Source organism: Pelophylax lessonae (genome assembly GCF_965119305.1).
Source record: "Pelophylax lessonae genome assembly, chromosome: 9".
Lineage (NCBI taxonomy): Eukaryota > Metazoa > Chordata > Amphibia > Anura > Ranidae > Pelophylax > Pelophylax lessonae.
This window is the reverse complement of record NC_138776.1, coordinates 104,463,662-104,483,274: the sequence shown is the minus strand read 5'-3', so window position 1 is coordinate 104,483,274 and position 19,613 is coordinate 104,463,662. Positions and strand designations below refer to the sequence as shown.

The following is a 19,613-nucleotide window of genomic DNA, read 5'->3' as shown; positions in this document are numbered from 1 at the left end:
GTAAACGATCTGTTAAAGTCATCATTCAACCTGCTGCACACACTTTCAGACTGGGTCTACAAGAAGGTCACAGGTACAATCGATGCTGAGACACAACAGTCACCATAGCAGCGCACTAGTGTCCGCTACTTCCAAGCCTGCCTTTTATTTACATAAAGCCATGTTTTCACTGTGCACCATTACAATCTTCTAGCCCCTGGCCTCCTAACAACCAATTATTTTATTGGTCGATAAGGAGAACGCTGGCCGCCTACACTGCCTTCACCTGCGCCTCTCTGGCAGAACTGGGGTCACATTAGCCGAATGAGACTACATTCAGATGGGCGACTAGAGGCAAGCAGCAGATTCCTGCGGCAAGAATCAGCAGATCACAGGTATAAGCAAACTGTTCGTATGTATCTGCACATCCAGGGGTTAGGAACAGAGCAAATCTGGATGCAGAAAGACTGCAATAAGGGTCAGACATAACCTCAGTTACCTGCTGGATGTGCAGATACATGTGAACAGCTGTGGCTTGTGTAAGTCTGTCATTTCTCTGTGCAGGTTTCCCAGCCGCAGCAGTTCGCCAACACCTGCGATCGCAACCACGGTAATCTGCTGTATGCCCCTGACTATGGTATCCATGAGGACTAATATTTTTAAAGCCTGATAAAGTCTACTGCTCTTCTAGGGACACTGCAGGACACTAATATTAGAAAACGCCATCTTCCCACCAACAACAGTGCAATGACTACCGTAAAGATTTCATGGGACAGCTATGTTGAAAGGCAATGTGCCAAAGCAAAAGAAACAAAGTAGAACTAAAAGGCAACATTTTTTTTTTCATTTTGGATAAACCAAGAGAGGGTTATAACCCCTGTTAGATTTTTTTTTTTCCCCACCATCTGTGTCCCATTGCGGAGATTTTGCGTCACTTCCTGTCCCATAGCCAAACAGGAAGTGGGAAGAAATCTGTGCAACTTAAGGGAATTCTTTGAGGACCCCCCAGGTCACCGGAATTAGTATGCCCATTGGAAGAGTTCCCATCTATTACTTTTCTGGGGACAGCCAAAAATGTGGGATTTTTTTTTACTTTAAATCATAATGGTAAATATGACAAATAGAGAGGGTAAATCTCTCTAACGGGGGCACAGACAGCAATAAAAACTGACAGGTGTTCTAATCCAGTGTTTCTTAACTCCAGTCCTCAGGGCACACTAACAGGCCAGGTTTGCAAGAAAACTGAAATACATTACAGGTGATATCATTTGCTGCTCAGTGATTGCAGTATTCTAGTCTGCATCTCCCCAAGATAATACTTAAAATCTAGCCTGTTAGAGTGCCTTGAGGACCGAAGTTGGGAAACACTGCTCTAATCCCTCTTCACTCTATCCAAAACTAAAAATAGGATTTTTGTACTTACCCTAAAATCCATTTCTCAGAGTTCATCCACAGACATAGCGCTCCATTTATCACACCTACTGGGTTATATTGCCTCCTCCAGGAGTAGGGCTAGGCAGAACCAAAAACACCTGGCTACGCCCATGGGACGTCCTCAGCTGGTATATAACCCCCCTCTCTGCTCCAGGTAATCAGTTTAGTAGCAAGCAGTATTACAAATATCAGAACTCCTTAGAAGGGTGGGAGCTGTGTCCGTCGATGAACTCAAGAGAAATGGGTTTTACAGTAAGAACAAAAATCCTATTTTCTTTTTCGCTGGACAAAGCACTCCATAAATCATAACTACTGGGACATCCAAAAGCAGTGCCAAAATAAAAAAAAAAGGGGTGGGGAAAATAACCCAAGGCTAAACTAAAGCCAAGGCATAAACATAAGAGCCCTTAACCATGACACAGGAGCCCCATATGAAAAATAAAAGTTAAAAAAAAAAAAAACACCCCTCAAGAGGGAACAGCCCCTCTTAAACAGCAGTCTGCAAAACTTTGCGGCCAAAAGAAGCATCCACAGATGCCAAATTATCTACCTTATTGAATTTTGTGAAGGTATGCACCGACGACCAAGTGGCCGCCTTGCAAACTTGTAATAAAAGCATCCACATAAGGCCCAAGAAGTACTCAGCGTCTGAGTAGAATGCGCCGTGACAGGGAAAGGTGGAACCTGACCTTTAATGGAATAGGCCTGAGTCACTGTCTGTCTGATCCATCTGGAGACGGTAGCCGAAGAAGCGGTCAGCTCTTTCCTTGGTTCCATCCGTAAAGGACTCAGTAGCTGCCAGATACACCCGAAGCGCGTGAACCACATCCAAGTTATGCAAAGCAAATTCCCTGGGATGAGTCAGCTTGGGACACAAGAAAGGCAACACAATGTCTTCATTCAAATGGAAGTCAGAGACAACTTTGGGCAGGATTGGGATAACGTAGGCAAGGGAATGTCCCGAATATTCTCAAAGTTTCTGGAGAACTGAAAGTACTAAATTTGGCGGCAAGAGACTTTACAGGTGGAGTCACATATCGAGACCCCCTGAATGAAGGTACAAACTAAAGACTGCGTGGAAAAGGGTCGCTGAAAGAAGATTGCTAGGGCAGACACCTGGCCCTTGATGGTACTCAAGGCCAACTTCTGATCCAAGTTGAAGAATGGTTAAGATCCGAGCCACAGAAAAGGATCGAGGATGAGCGCCAATCAACTCACACCAAGAAATATACGCTTTCCAGGTACGATGGTATATCTTGCTGGAAAACAACTTCCTCGCCTTCACCATAGTAGGGATCACTGATCCAGACAGACTTCTATCCCTTAGTACTTGGCTTTCAATAGCTAAGCCATTAAAACAAGCGACTTTAAAGCAGGATGGTAGATCAGCCCTTGGGACAACTGGTCTTCTCTGAGAGGAAATCCCCAAGGGACTTTTATGGCCGCCAGACTGATTGAAAGATCCTCGCCCTTGATTCCTCGCAGGAATTGCAGAAGAAGCCTAAGCAGAGGATGATACTGGCCTTGCCGTGGCCACTGGACATCTGCCAGAGGAACCGTGATCTCGCCACAGGTGGATCCCGAGGTTTGTGGAGCCGAACCTGCATGTAGGACTGTGCAAACAGAAATGTCTTGAAGGTGGATACTACCAGACTCAGACCCTGTATGCAAAAATGGGAGAGAGAACTATCTGTGGGACAGCAGCTGGTAAATCACGGCCTGTGGATCCTGAAGTTTGTCCAGAGGAAGGACAACCCTAGTCAGAATTAGAATCAGACCTAGGTAAATCAATTCCCTGAACAGAGATAGGGGAGACCTTAGGTGGTTCAGACATCACCTGAACCTTTACAGGAAATACATCTGCACAAGGAGTCTTAGGACCTAAAAATTCTGAAAAGGACAAGCTTTGTCCCCCCTTTCCTGGGTACCCCAAAAATAATAATTTCGTGGATCCCCTTGATGCTCATGAAGGAGGTCCACAAGGCCAAAAACCAGCAAAGATTTCCCCCACCCCAATAATGGGTGAGGGCAGACCTTCATGCTGAAGGGGCCTTGTCTGCGGGTCCGGAGAAGCTGGCTCTAGGCTTACCAGACCAAGGATGCTTGGAACCTCCCGGGGAAGATTTGAAAGATATATTTCTCTTATTCTCCATCCCAGAAGCACAAAATAATTTTCTATGTGTTGAGAAGGAGAGCCCCCGTCTATGATGAGGCTCATTCTTTCTAGTCTATGGCAGGAAGGTACTCTCCCCCCTCCCCACCGTGATACCCTTAATGATGTCATCCAGGGTAGCCCCAAACAGGCGATCACCATAAAAGGGCAGATCAATGAGCGCTTCCTTAGAGGCTTGTTCTGCGGACCAATTCTTAAAGAGGTTGTAAACCCATGACACTTTTTTTTTTTTGATGCAACCTGAAAGAGAAACCCATAATGAGCTAGTATGCATCGCATACTAGCTCATTATGAAATACTTACCTAAGAACGAGCCCCCGCCGTGCCGCCCGCTCACCTGTATGACGGGCGACATGTCCAGTCGCCCGTCTTCCGGGATCGCGGCATCCGGCCATCTGATTGGCCGGAGCCGCGGTGACGTCACTCCCGCGCGCGCGGGAGCCGACAGTCACGGGACGGGGCTCTGAAGAAACGGCACCAGCGGCCGTTCCTTCAGAGCGCATGCGCCAGTGACGTCATTGGCTGCATGTAAGATAAATATCCTCTAAACGTTACATGTTTAGGAGATATTTACAGTACCTATAGGTAAGCCTTAATATAGGCTTACCTATAGGTAAAAGTGTCAGAGGAGGGTTTACTTCCTCTTTAAGCCACAGCAAGAACCTAATCATCACCAGTTTGGACAGCACAGGAGCTGTATTCCAAAGCTGCAATGCAAATAAACTGCAGCCCATGGACCAACTGGTCCACTAAATCAACAGAAGCAGCGGGGACCTGCTCATCCCCCAGGCCCTGCCACAAAAGTTTGGCCCATTCAGTTAAGGTCTGAGACACCAAGGCTGAGGCAAAGACTGGCCGCAATGTCAAACCAGCCATAGTAAACATGCGTGCCACAGCCTCTGCTTTCCTGTCAGCCTGGTCCTTAAAGGACAAGGATTCCTCTACTGGAATCATGGTAGCTTTGTTCAACCTGGAAACAGGAGGGTCCACCACTAGTGGACTAGTCCACTTTTTTTAAACTGACTCCTCAAAAGGGTAACGTACAGCAAAACATTTGGTGGCCACAAAGGATAATTTGGGCTGTTCCCATTCCTTACAGAAAAACCTGTCAAAATAAGGCACATAAGGAAACACCTTTGGAGTGTGAGGTGACTTATGCGTCCGCCATTTTTCAATTCTCACACACTGCAGTGATAAGTGTGTCAAGCGTTCCATTCGCTGCGACCATGGAGAAATCATCCTCGCTATTAGATGGATCTGGGGGTGTAATATTAAGCCACCCTGGACGGGCCGCATCCACAGCGGCATCAGGCTTAGAATCCGATGAGACAGACTGGGCAGGGAAAGGCGGGGGGACACTTCCTCCTCGGCCTTTGCCCACAGCCACTTACACCCAGGACACTAAGGACTGCAGGACCAACGTCAGTGCAACCATGGGAAGCTGGGGTTCCAGGGGACCTGCCACCTCCATGGAGGGGGTCAGTGGGGGAGATGTAACCCTGAGGATCCAAAAGGAAAGGAAGACCTTGCAGTACAAAAATGATCTTTTGGCACCACTAAAGGATCCCCTCAAGGCTCAGGGTACCTATCAGTCAGGAGATAGATAGGTAGATAGGTAGATAGATAGATACATATATATAGAGAGAGATAACAGGGACCCCCAAAGACTAACCCTACCAACTTAGAATTCGAACCCAGCATCATCATGGACGCTATCCCTCTTCATATGTGCTGGGGACAGGAAGAGGAAACTAAAGGAGGAAGAGGAGGTGCTTCGGCATCCCAGGAGGCTTCAGTTTTCTCCAGCATCTCCCAGACTAAGAGAAAATGGCCCGTGACATCATCCCACTGCACAAACATGGCCGCCAACCAGAGACCATCCAGACTAAGGGAAAAATGCCACCAGGATCTCTCCTGCACCCTCTGCAATGCTACACCCTCTGCAAGGGGAGCCCCCAGAAGGTAGAAGGAGGGGAGGTTCGGCATCCCCACGAGGCTTCGGTCTTCTTCAGCATCTCCCGGACTAAGGGAAAATGGCCCCCATGACATCAGGCTACACAAACATGGTCGCCAGCTGGAGACCACCCAGACTAAGGATAAATGGCCGCCATCAGCTACAAATGCTGAGGCATGCTGCAAGGATCTTTCCTGTGCCCTCTGTAATGCTGCACCCTCTGTAAGGGACCACCCCCCCCCCCCCCCGAAGGTAGGACACACATTAGGGGGGACTCCGCTGCACACTCTGCACTGGGAATCCCCTGCACTATACCCACACTGCAGAAAGTAGGGCAAGCACCTAGGGGTCTCCTACACAGGGACCCCTCCAGACTACCAGGGCCGGACATACACTATCCCAGGACCCTGACAGAGTGGGGATAGTGGGGGAGACTCCAGGGGTCTTCGCTGCATCCTCTGCCCTGGGACCCCCACCAGACTTCAGGTCCAGACAGAGGGGAAAGGGAATGGGGGGGAATCCAAACTCACTGAGGGATTTAAGGATGGGAAGAGGGAACCTGCAGGCAGGTGCAGCTGTCCTTGGAGGTTACCCGCGTCCACCCCAAAAAAAAGCCAAAGGGGAGAGGGGGGACTTACCCTTCCATGATGCGGGTAACGCTCCAGACAGAATCCTCCCCATCGAAGTAGGGGAGATGTCGGCCAAGTCCTACTCCTGGAGGAGGTAATATAACCCAGTAGTTATTTTATATGGAGTGCTGTGTCCGTCGATGAATGAAAGAGAAAACATTTTTTGCCTTTAGCTATACTTTAAAGTATATCCAAACCTAGAAACAACTGTAATATATTACATCTTACCTATGCAGCCACTACATCTAATATAGTCAATTTTTTTCTTGAATTTAGCTATACTTTAAACCGGATATTACCTTTTTGTTCTGTTATGCTACCTTCGGACAATTAAGGGTATTTCTTACAGCAAAAGTGAAAAGGGAGGAGGGGAGGGGTTAGAGGCCAATTACCATGCAGAAAAAATGTTTTAGCAGCAGTCAACTTGTGGATTATGCAGTCCTAAACTGGCAATGTATACAAGCAGACAAACTACAGCCTCCAATTATAGCATATCCTGTTTTTTTAATTTCACGCATGAATATACTATACATCATAGACCCTGTTGAAAGGATAATATAAATATGGCTTTATAAATATTATTTACATGTGCTTAAAGTTTTACTAAACCCAGGACCCTGCATTCACTATATCTGGTCTCCCACAGTAAATGAAAATGCAATTATTTTAGTAAATATATACTGCTAAATACCTTTTCTCATAAGCAGTATAAAGCAGTCTTGTGACTTCTATAAGTGTCACCCGAGCACTAGTTAAAGCTTGTAGGAGGAAATTTTATACTGCACTGAGTTGTCCTGTCAGGATGCAGGCCCCCTGACCCTCTGTCTGCACAGGGCCAATTGGCCCTGTGCTGATCACATGCACTCTACCCAAAAAAAAAAAAACTCTCTAGCAATGCACACCAAACTGAGCATGTGCAGCCTGACTCCAAAGGCTCTGTCTTATCGGGACATGTTCTTGAGTCTATGGAAGAAGAGGAGGATCTGTGCATACAAGATCAAACAGTCTTTTTACACATTACAGTACAGAGAATTAACCCCTTAGGTTGCACAGTGAGTATAACAAGCATGCTTTACTGCATATACAGACTAATTTTATTGTTATGGATTTAGTAACACTTTAAAGCTTCACCCAAAAGGGAATGTTCCGCTTGTTTACCTCCCCTTTAACAACTGCCACTTTTTTGAGGGGGGATCACTGCATTGATCCAAGTGGAAGTTTGCCCCCCCTCCCTTCCCTCGCAACCGTCTGGGACACATCAGAGGTCCCAGAAGGCTGCGGGACCATTCACAAAGGACTGTACAACCCACCGGTTGACTCCACCTGGGCCAAGTCGGAAGCTGGCTGTGAAGCCGCAAAGATTCACTGCCGGTTTTCCTTTAGTTAAGATGCCGGCGTCTGGATCTGAAGCCCATTTAAGAATTGGATAGGAACAGCACAGTGCTGGATCCCTGGACAGGTAAGTGTCCTTATTTAAAAAGTCAGCTTTCCTTTAACTCAAACATGTATCAAGTAAGAAACTGCAGGGGTTAAAAAAACACCACATTGGGTTAGAGCAGAGGCAATTACACAATTTTTTATTCAATTAAAGGCTCTGCACTAAATATGGAGGACCAAGAGACAGGTCAAAGTGACAGGTCTGAAAACATTTAACATCTGAAAAGAATGACCACAATACAAAAATGAATACTTACAGAAACACTTATGGTCATTTTATGAGAGGGGATCAGGGATCATAGGTTCTGTAATTTCAAAACTTTCTATTATTTCCTAGAAAACAAAAAAATAAAAATACATATTTACTACGCTAAACATACAAAATAAATGAGGAGTTACTGACATTACCGAGCTTTATATGCAACAACACAAAACTGTCATCCATTTTCAACATCAACTAAACTAAAAATGATGTGTAGGAGTATGGCCTATCCAATCAGGGCAATGCAGGGGTCATTGAAACAGAACTTCAGCAGATTCTTATTGATTACTTTCCAGCTGACAATGGGCACCAGGACAGGAAGTGAGCGGAGGTTGGAAAAAAAACTCCCCAACAGGAACCAGCACAGAAATAAAAACCAGACAGAGGTTCAAACCCTTTTCCATTCTTTCAAAAAGTAGAAAAAGGTTTTAGCCGGAGTTTAATTTGCTTACTTTGCCTTCCAGCATCGGCTGTCAGAATACAATAGCCGCAGCAAGGGTTCGTCCATCCGTGCTAAATAGCATCAATGGAGGAAGCTTTCAAATTTCTTTCATTTAGTGAAATAAATCTATGTGTGTATGGCCAGCTATAGATGCAATCACAGGGAGTGTAACTCTCCGCTTATCACTGTAAATCTGTGTTCAGCACTTACTGCTAGGTGGAACCTTTCTGCCTTCCTTTTGGTTCCCGGAGAAATGTTTAATCAGCAGAACCACTAAACCACTCCTCCTACTCCCTCTGAGGTAAAAGTTTTCTATGACTCAGATTTTATATACAGAGCAGGAAGATGACTGCTGAGAGGATTTCTAAGGTTTAAAGTTTTAGCACCCCTTGGTGAGCGGAGCGAGGTACGCAGTAAAAGTGCATATACAGTAAAACCTTGGATTGCGAGCATAATTCGTTCCGGAAGCATGCTTGTAATCCAAAGCACTCTTATATCAAAGCGAATTTCCCCATAAGAAATAATGGAAACTCAGATGATTCGTTCCACAACCATTTATTCATAAATCCTTCAGTTTATAGTCCATATAAAAAGATTATAGCATTGCGATAGGTTGTGTAACCATAAAATGTCCATCCACAAATAGCCGCTTCCACAAGGGGATTAGAAGCAAAATCCAGTAGGAGCTACAGAGTATCAAAGAGAAGAAAGGCGCCTCTAAGTGTAGCAATATGGTTCCATTTAATGAAGGTACAACATTTAGCAACTCACATGGTTGATGAATAAAACAGAAACATCTAAGTATGCAGGCATCCGGGGTAAAGCTGTCCACAGGGACTATCTTCTGCACCGCCTGCTGCCAGTCTGTAATCCTGACCGGGAAGACCACCCTGCAGTAAAGCGATCTGAAAGCGAGGGGCAGCATGGAAGGGATGACGTAGATGGCGGTGTGGAGGATGGTCTATGTGGACAGCTTTAGCCTGGATGCCTGCATACTTAGATGTGCCTGTTCCAATCATCAACCATGTGAGTTGCTAAATGTTGTACCTTCATTAAATGTAACCATATTACTACACTTAGAGGCGCCTTTCTTCTCTTTTATATTCAGCTGTGACTTGAGGCTACTTGTATATCAAGACATCGCTTGTAAACCAAGTCAAAATTTATTTGAAAATTTTGCTTGTCTTGCAAAGCGCTCTTAAACCAAGTTACTCTCAAACCAAGGTTTTACTGTATATATATATATATATATATATATATGTATATATGTTGTTAAACATAAATTGTGTCCATGCTGTTAGTTTAAATATGCTATAGATAATCCAAAGCATCCTGCATGTTGGCCATGTTTCCTTAGATGTTTTAATGTCATTTAGATATGTGTGCAGACAACTGTAATCCACCTTGTAACTTCACATTTGTAATTTAACCTTGTAACCCCCTTTTTGGTGATCACTGTAAACAAATGTATTGTATGTCGTTTACAGTTTTCACGGTGCTTATAGTATTCATGGTTTACGGTGCTCAAGGTGTTAAAGAGAATAACGTTCAACCCTCCTACACACCTTTGATGCAAAGGAATAAAAGTACTGCACCCGTCAGAAGCTCTCCTCTCGTTATTTATTCGATGCCAAAGGGGCCGCTACAGTGAAAACTCGTCACTGCGGTGGAGACCCGACACTGAAGTAAAAACCCGTCACTGAAGTGAATCATCGGCTGCGTCGCAGTCTTCATCAAACTGCGATTAAAGGCTTCCCAACGCCCCGCAGGACACATGCGGACGCCATTTGGCAACAGAGACTTGGCTGAAAAGTAAACGTGTCACGTGGACTTTTAAATATAGCGGGCTCTTTATATGTGATCCGGAAGCCGCCCTTAATTAGTATGCGAGCCAAATAATTAATATTTTTCTAAAGCAGTGATTAAGTTGTTATATTTGTGTTTAGAGGCCTAGTGTCAGATTTAAAACAAAGCTATCTTCCAAGTTCCTAATCCACTAAACTGCAGCTAGTTACGTAAAGGGTTAATTGTCTGGTTAGGAAGTGTCAGCAGTATATTCGTTTAAAACATTTTGTCGTATTGTATGCATTGTTTGCTAATCCTTAGTTACAAGTGTAAATGCCTGTTTTCTGTCATAGGGCTTAGTAGCAAGTTTGAGGCAACACTCATTCAAGTTAGGTTTCAGGCACACACACTTGAAAGGCAAAGGCACACTAGAACAAAATGTTGTCACCTGCTGAAGAAACAGACAAACCCACACAGTCACAACAGGTCCGGTCCAGCTCCAGAGAGCGAAGCCTAACAGAAAAGGGCAAAGAAATGCACGAAGGAACAGTTAAAACAGTTAAGAAAAATGAAAAGGCATTCAACAAGGTGTACAACTCTTGGAAGGAGCTAGCAAAGGAATTTAGGACAAAGTTAAAGGATTTCTGCTCAACTGAAGATCTTAATACAAGATTGAAAGAGATTAAAGCCAAAGAAGCGTTAGTACACCAACAGTATGAGTCCATGTGCCGAAATAATTCCACTACCCCATACGTTGTTAAGAGAATGGATGCATGAACCGCGTTAACGGCTGAAATCTGCAACCTCATCAGCAAGCGGCTAGAGAATGTAGATGAAATGTTTAACGATCAACTTGAGAAGGAAAAAGTGAGGATGGTGCTTAAAGCGGAGTTCCACCCAAAATTGGAACTTCCGCTTTAGGGAGTCCTGACCCCGACATGCCACATTTGGCATGTCATTTTTTTGGGGAGGGAGTGGGTACCTAGTTTTGACAGGTACCCGCTCCCACTTCCGCTCGGAGCGCCGCGGCGCCCTGAACGGAAGTTCTCCTCTCCCCCTCCCTCCCTGCAATCTTCTGGGACACGTCAGAGGTCCCAGAAGATTGCCAGGAAATCAAGACGCGCAGCGCGACTCGCGCATGCGCAGTGGGTACCCGGCTGTGAAGCCGCAAACTGTCACAGCCGGGTGCCCACAGCAGTGATGCCGGCGCCGAGGGAGAGGATCGAGGCTTCGGGCGGCCGCATCGCTGGACCGTTGGACAGGTGAGTAAATGGCTGGAACTCCGCTTTAATAAAGAAGAGCATGAGTCAGTCTTTGGAAACTCAGAAACAGAAACTGTCCTCTCAGAGTCATTACCAGACTCCAACGCAAGCTCGAGAGCCACTTCCAGATCTAGCAAACGCGCAGACGCAGAAGCAGATCTTGCAGCCAAGATAGAACAGGCAAAGCTGAGCAAACTGGAGGCAGAAATTAAACTTAAGTTAGAGGAGGAAAAGACAAGACTGCAACAGCTACAAGCAGAAAATGAAGTCAAAGTAGCTGCAGCAAGGGTGGAAGCCTACCACGCCTATGATAGTTTTGAAAACTGTAAACAGGAGACTGACCACAAGGTGCAATATCTCTGTAAAAATAATAAAACCTCAAACCTCTTTGAATCCAAAAGCTGTGCCATTTCATCCTTCAAATTCACCACTTGAGGTGTCAAGACCTCAAGAAGAAGTTAGTCTAACCCCAGGACTTGCAAGTCTGCTCATCTGCAACCGTCTCCCTTTACCTGAACCAACTGTATTTACAGGTGATCCTTTGAAGTTCATAGATTGGAAGATATCCTTTATGGCGCTGATTGATCAGAAACCACTCCCTGTGTGCGAAAAAATGCTGTACTTGAAGAGGTATCTCAGTGGTGAAGCTCATAAGGCAGTGGAAGGGTTCTTCTACCGAAATTCAGAAGATGCCTATCTAGGTGCTTGGGGAATCCTACAGGACAGGTATGGAGGTCCATTCATAGTGCAAACAGCTTTCAGAGAAAGGTTGGCTAAATGGCCAAAGATATCAGCAAACGACCCTGTAGCATTAAGAGAGTTTGCGGATTTCCTTCAAGGTTGTGTGGAGGCCATTCCTCATGTTAAAGGCCTAGCTATTCTAAATGAATGTGAAGAAAACCACAAGCTTCTCAAGAAACTGCCTGAATGGATCGTGCGCAGATGGAGTCGCATTGTTGTGGACGAGCTTGACAAGTCTCAAGAATACCCAACCTTTGCTCGTTTCACAGAGTTCCTGCAAAGGGAAGCTAAGATTGCATGCAACCCCATTGCCTCTCCTTTCCTCCTCAGTATCAAGACTACAGATGAGAGAATTCCCAAGAGAGCCAAGGCGCTCAACACAAGCACTCAAATGAAGCCCTCCACCTCCAACGTTCCAGAGATCTTAGCTACAAGACCAAAACCACCTTGCCTAGTCTGCAAAGACGAAACACACGGTGTCGCTAAATGTCAGACTTTTGCAGCAAAGACCATCGATGAAAAGGCGGCCTTCATTCATGAAAACTACCTCTGCTTTGGTTGCTTAAGAAAGGGCCACATTACAAAAAACTGCAAAGTAAGACACACGTGCAGTATATGCAGTCGACGTCATCCAACCTGTTTGCACATACAGAGAAACACTGAGCCTGTCAAAACATCAAACGATGATCCAGTAGGCATGGGAAATAAGGTAAACGACAACGTTCCCAAAGTTATGTCCCATACTTTGACAAGACATACTTCTGCCACATCCTGCATTGTTCCAGTTCTGTTGTCAGCTACAGCGGAGCCTCAGAGGGAAATCCACACTTATGCTTTACTTGACACGCAGAGTGATTCAACCTTTATTCTGGCAGACCTGGTATCGAAGTTAAGTGTGAGCACCAAGCCGTTACAGCTAAAGCTCAGCACAATGACAGCGGTTGACACAGTTATATCAAGCCAAATTGCTCATGGTCTGCAAGTGCGTGGCTTCAACTCTGAAGCTCAAGTCCAACTCCCTCAAGCCTATACGAGAGATTTCATTCCAGTAGATATGTCTCACATCCCCACTAAGGAGACTGCACTCCAGTGGTCACACCTCAAACACTTGGCAAACAAGTTACAGCCACTTCAAGACTGCGAAGAAGGACTGCTGATCGGTTATGACTGCCCATCAGCACTGGCTCCCTTGGAGGTTGTTATCGGCTCCGAAAATGAACCCTTCGCTCAAAAACCTATGCTTGGCTGGAGCATTATAGGATCAGCAAATCCACATCTTGATAGACAGGGTAGCCAGAGCTTTGTACACCGAGTCGCAGTAAAAGAAATGCCAATGCCCCCAGTCACTGATGTGTTAAAAGGCTTTAGAAATGGACTTCATTGAAAGAAATTATGAAGATAAGTACGTGTCTCAAAATGACGTTCGCTTTGTGCAGTTTCTCTCTGAAACCATAATGAAAAGGAAAGATGGACACTACGAGATGCCGTTACCCTTCAAAGACAACAGTCAACTGGCACTACCAAACAATAAGAGGCTGGCCCTTATTCGACTTCATCATCTAAAGAAAAGATTAAAGGCAAATAAACAGTACCATGAACACTACACTGCATTCATGGAAGAAACCATCAGAAAAGGTGATGCAGAACCAGCCCCTTCATTATCAGAGGAAGAGACAGTGTGGTACATCCCACATCACGGGGTTGATCACCCCAAGAAGCCAGACAAGTGAAGAGTTGTCTTTGATTGTTCAGCAAAGTTCAAAGGCATCTCCCTAAACGATACCTTGCTGACAGGTCCCTACCTGATAAATTCTCTAGTGGGAGTCCTCTGTCGCTTCAGGAAGGAAGCAGTTGCTGTGATATGCGACATTGAAAAGATGTTCCATCAGTTCTACATCCCCCCAGAAATGCGCAATTACTTAAGGTTCCTTTGGTGGGAGAACGGTCAGTTGGAAACAGAACCGAAAGAATACAGAATGGCAGTTCACCTTTTCGGTGCCAGTTCCTCTCCAGGATGTGCCAACTTCGGCCTTAAGTATCTTGCACGACAATACAAGTCAGAACAACCCTCAGCATCAGCCTTCATCGAGAAGAATTTTTATGTCGACGACGGCCTAACCAGCGTTCCAACAGTCAGTGAAGCTTCGAACCTAATCCTCGAAACTCAAGGATTATGTAAAAATGCTGGCCTACGACTGCTTAAGTTCATCTCTAATAGAAGGGACGTCCTGTCCTGTATAGCTCCGTCAGAAAGAGCAACAACTAGTGTACCTGTCAAACTTAACCCAGACTCAACAACAGAAGGACAAGTACTTGGCATTCAGTGGTCAATTGAAAACGACACCTTCAGTTTCAGTGTTGACATAAAGGATCAACCCTCAACTCATCGTGGTATCCTGTCAGTTGTAGCCTCTCTTTATGATCCTCTAGGCTTCATAGCCCCCTTCATACTGAGTGGCAAGTGCATTCTTCAAGAGCTTTGCCGCAGGGGCATCAGTTGGGATGAAGCACTTCCTGAGAGCTTATGTCCACGGTGGGAGGCCTGGAAGAGTAGTCTGCAAGCTTTAAAGGAAATCAAGATACCCAGACGTTAACATCCCCCAGACTTCGGTAACAGAGTGAAAGTGGAACTACACCACTTTTTCGATGCCAGCAACGTAGGATATGGTGCCTGTTCGTACCTTAGGTACAAGAATGACAGAGATCAAGTCCATTGCAGCTTTGTAATGGCTAAAGCAAGAGTCGCACCAACGAAGATTGTGAGCATCCCAAGGCTTAAACTCTCAGCTGCAGTCACCGCAGCAAGGTTGAGTGTCATGTTGAAGGCACTAGAAACTTTCCTAGTTGATAAACAGTGTGAGTTTATCTTCAATGCTCCTTCCGCGAGTCATGCAGGTGGAGTCTGGGAACGTCAAATTAGAACCATTCGTAATGTGCTAAATGCTACAACAGTCCAATGTTCAAGTAGACTAGACGATGCTTCTCTTAGAACATTATTTTATGAAGCCATGGCCATTGTTAACAGCCGTCCTTTAACTGTCGATGGAATCAATGACCCCAAGGCACCAGAACCTCTAACTCCAAACCACCTTATCCTGATGAAATCTAAGGTTGCATTACCTCCACCTGGGAAATTCGTAAAGGAAGATGTATATGCAGCTAAACGGTGGCGTAGAGTACAGTATTTAGCAGAACAGTTCCGGAGTCGGTGGAAAAAGGAATACCTCATGAGTGTTTCCACAAGACAGAAACGGCACACACCTCGACGTAACCTCAAAGTAAATGACATTGTCATAATCAAAGAAGATATGTCTCCCAGATGCCAGTGGCAACTAGGACGTGTAATTGAAACTACAATAGAAAAGGATGGTCTAGTTCGTCGAGTCAAGGTGTTAGTAGGTGACAGAAGATTGCAGGATAAGAAGGACTATGTATCAAAACCTTCAATTATTGAACGTCCTATTCAAAAGCTAGTAGTCCTCATAGAAAGCAAATAAGTTCAGTTTTAGTGATACACTAGCACACCACCACACAAGACAGTAGCCAGTTACAGAGGTACCTATAAGCTAAATTGTGTATGATGTACCATGTTTTATAGCGGCCATGGCTATGTTCTGTAAATTATGTATGACTCTTTAAGTTATGTTCATCATTACATAATTTGGTGGGAGTGTAACTGTCCACTTATCACTGTAAATCTGTGTTCAGCACTTACTGCTAGGTGGAACCTTTCTGCCTTCCTTTTGGTTCCCTGAGGAATGTTTAATCAGCAGAACCACTAGACCACTCCTCTTACTCCCTCTGAGGTAAAAGTTTTCTATGACTCAGATTTTATATACAGAGCAGGAAGATGACTGCTGAGAGGATTTCTAAGGTTTAAAGTTTTAGCACCAGTGGTGGGATTCAGCCGGTTTGCACCGGTTCCATAGAACCGGTGGCTAACTTTCTGCAAGTTCGCAGAACCGGCTGAATCCCTCTGCGCGTCTGAGGACGTGCAGGACAATTGAATGTCCCGCGCTCGGGCAGACGTGGCGGCCGGGGGGCGGAGCAGTGCGCCCGACCCGCCCATTCTGTGACAATAGCTTCCTGATTGGCCGAAAGGCAAACACCGTGCCATTGGACGAGGAGGAGGCGCCGCGGGAGGACTCGGAGATGCGGGGAGCCGAATGCGAGACCGTCCGTGAGGTAAGTGCATGGGTCTCGCGGGGATCGCTGGCACTCTGCAATTGGGGGCAATGTTGTGGCTGGCGCTCTGCAATTGGGGACAATGTTGTGGCTGGCGCTCTGCAATCATTGGGGGCAAAGCTGTGGCTGGCGCTCTGCAATTGGGGCAATGCTGTAGCTGGCGCTCTGCAATTGGGGGCAATGCTGTGGCTGGCGCTCTGCAATTGGGGGCAATGCTGTGGCTGGCGCTCTGCAATTGGGGGCAATGCTGTGGCTGGCGCTCTGCAATTGGGGGCAATGCTGTGGCTGGCGCTCTGCAATCATTGGGGGCAATGCTGTGGCTGGCGCTCTGCAATCATTGGGGGCAATGTTGTGGCTGGCGCTCTGCAATCATTGGGGGCAATGTTGTGGCTGGCGCTCTGCAATCATTGGGGGCAATGCTGTAGCTGGCGCTCTGCAATTGGGGGCAATGTGGCTGGCACTCTGCAATTGGGGGCAATGTTGTGGCTGGCGCTCTGCAATTGGGGGCAATGTTGTGGCTGGCACTCTGCAATCATTGGGGGCAATGTTGTGGCTGGCACTCTGCAATCATTGGGGGCAATGTTGTGGCTGGCACTCTGCAATCATTGGGGGCAATGTTGTGGCTGGCACTCTGCAATCATTGGGGGCAATGCTGTGGCTGGCACTCTGCAATCATTGGGGGCAATGCTGTGGCTGGCACTCTGCAATCATTGGGGGCAATGCTGTGGCTGGCACTCTGCAATCATTGGGGGCAATGCTGTGGCTGGCACTCTGCAATCATTGGGGGCAATGCTGTGGCTGGCACTCTGCAATCATTGGGGGCAATGCTGTGGCTGGCACTCTGCAATCATTGGGGGCAATGCTGTGGCTGGCACTCTGCAATCATTGGGGGCAATGCTGTGGCTGGCACTCTGCAATCATTGGGGGCAATGCTGTGGCTGGCACTCTGCAATCATTGGGGGCAATGCTGTGGCTGGCACTCTGCAATCATTGGGGGCAATGCTGTGGCTGGCACTCTGCAATCATTGGGGGCAATGCTGTGGCTGGCACTCTGCAATCATTGGGGGCAATGCTGTGGCTGGCACTCTGCAATTGGGGGCAATGCTGTGGCTGGCACTCTGCAATTGGGGGCAATGCTGTGGCTGGCACTCTGCAATTGGGGGCAATGCTGTGGCTGGCGCTCTGCAATTGGGGGCAATGCTGTGGCTGGCGCTCTGCAATTGGGGGCAATGTTGTGGCTGGCGCTCTGCAATCATTGGGGGCAATGCTGTGGCTGGCGCTCTGCAATTGGGGGCAATGCTGTGGCTGGAACTCTGCAATCATTGGGGGCAATGCTGTGGCTGGCACTCTGCAATCATTGGGGGCAATGCTGTGGCTGGCACTCTGCAATCATTGGGGGCAATGCTGTGGCTGGCACTCTGCAATCATTGGGGGCAATGCTGTGGCTGGCACTCTGCAATCATTGGGGGCAATGCTGTGGCTGGCACTCTGCAATCATTGGGGGCAATGCTGTGGCTGGCACTCTGCAATCATTGGGGGCAATGCTGTGGCTGGCACTCTGCAATGATTGGGGGCAATGCTGTGGTCACTGTGCATTGAAAGGGGGGCACACCGGTCTCTCTGCATTGAAAGGGGGGCACGCTGGTCACTGTGCATTAAAGGGGGCATGTACACTGGTCACTGTTCATTGAAAGGGGGGCACGCTGGTCACTGTGCATTGAAAGGGGGGCACGCTGGTCTCTCTGCATTGAAAGGGGGGCACGCTGGTCACTGTGCATTAAAGGGGGCATGTACACTGGTCACTGCATTGAAAGGGGGCAAGCTGGTCACTGTGCATTAAAGGGGGCATGTACACTGGTCACTGCATTGAAAGGGGGCACGCTGGTCACTGTGCATTGAAAGGGGGCACGCTGGTCACTGTGCATTGAAAGGGGGCACGCTGGTCACTGTGCATTGAAAGGGGGCACGCTGGTCACTGTGCATTGAAGGGGGCATGTACACTGGTCACTGTGCATTGAAAGGGGGCACGCTGGTCACTGTGCATTGAAAAGGGGGCACGCTGGTCTCTGTGCATTAAAAGGGGGAACGCTGGTCTCTCTGCATTGAAAGGGGGAACGCTGGTCACTGTGCATTGAAAGGGGGCACGCTGGTCATTCTGCTGGGAAAGTCGGAACTGGTTACTAAAATTTTTGAATCCCACCACTGTTTAGCACCCCTTGGTGAGCGGAGCGAGGTACGCAGTAAAAGTGCATATATATATATATATATATATATATATATATATATATATATATATATATATATATATATATATATATATATATATATATATATATATATATATATAGAAGTATATATGTTGTTAAACATAAATTGTGTCCATGCTGTTAGTTTAAATATGCTATAGATAATCCAAAGCATCCTGCATGTTGGCCATGTTTCCTTAGATGTTTTAATGTCATTTAGATATGTGTGCAGACAACTGTAATCCACCTTGTAACTTCACATTTGTAATTTAACCTTGTAACCCCCTTTTTGGTGATCACTGTAAACAAATGTATTGTATGTCGTTTACAGTTTTCATGGTGCTTATGGTATTCATGGTTTACGGTGCTCAAGGTGTTAAAGAGAATAACGTTCAACCCTCCTACACACCTTTGATGCAAAGGAATAAAAGTACTGCACCCGTCAGAAGCTCTCCTCTCGTTATTTATTCGATGCCAAAGGGGCCGCTACAGGGAATGAGATAAGAATTTGAACCAATTGAAAATCCTGCACACTGTGTCCAAACATTTGCTAGTTAGCTGATTGATTCTAGAAGTGTTTACTTTTTCTCCAAAATCTGCTGGCTCCAGTATTTAGGCCTCATGTACACTGCAGCTGCTAAACAGACATTTAGGAGCAGTTGGGCATTTTTTTCAGCAGCTCCTGAACTCTCCTCTAGGTTATCTTATGTGTACATGTACACTCAGTCATAGTAGTTTAGAGGCAGTTGAGATTATAGGCATTTTTTGAAAGCAGAAAAATTGCGTGCAGGACTGTAGTTTACTGCCATTTTAAATGCCAAATGCTTGTAAACACAGTAACCCACGTTTGCATTTTAAAGGGGAAAACATTTGATACTTTTTAAACCTATAAAAATGTTGAAAAAACACAAATTTCACCACATGCTGTTGCCTGCATCAATGAATGAGTCCATTAGCGATGAACTCTGGTCCTCTCACGCAATTCTCTATGCCTTCCGAGCGTCAGCAACATCAGGAGGATCTCCTCACACATGCTCATAATGGGATCCATAGTGAAAACACAGAAAATAAGATGGCTATCTAC

General features: G+C 46.2%; 1 protein-coding gene across 1 annotated transcript in view; it reads right to left on the bottom strand.

Moving 5' to 3' along the window:
- Positions 1 to 19,613, bottom strand: part of NSMCE4A (NSE4 homolog A, SMC5-SMC6 complex component) — a 53,670-nt gene that overhangs the window by 1,805 nt on the left and 32,252 nt on the right. The window contains exon 10 of the mRNA XM_082269133.1: positions 7,864 to 7,939. Coding sequence (XP_082125259.1) covers positions 7,883 to 7,939 — 57 coding nt within the window. The 3' untranslated portion in view covers positions 7,864 to 7,882. The remainder of the gene's footprint in view (positions 1 to 7,863; positions 7,940 to 19,613) is intronic.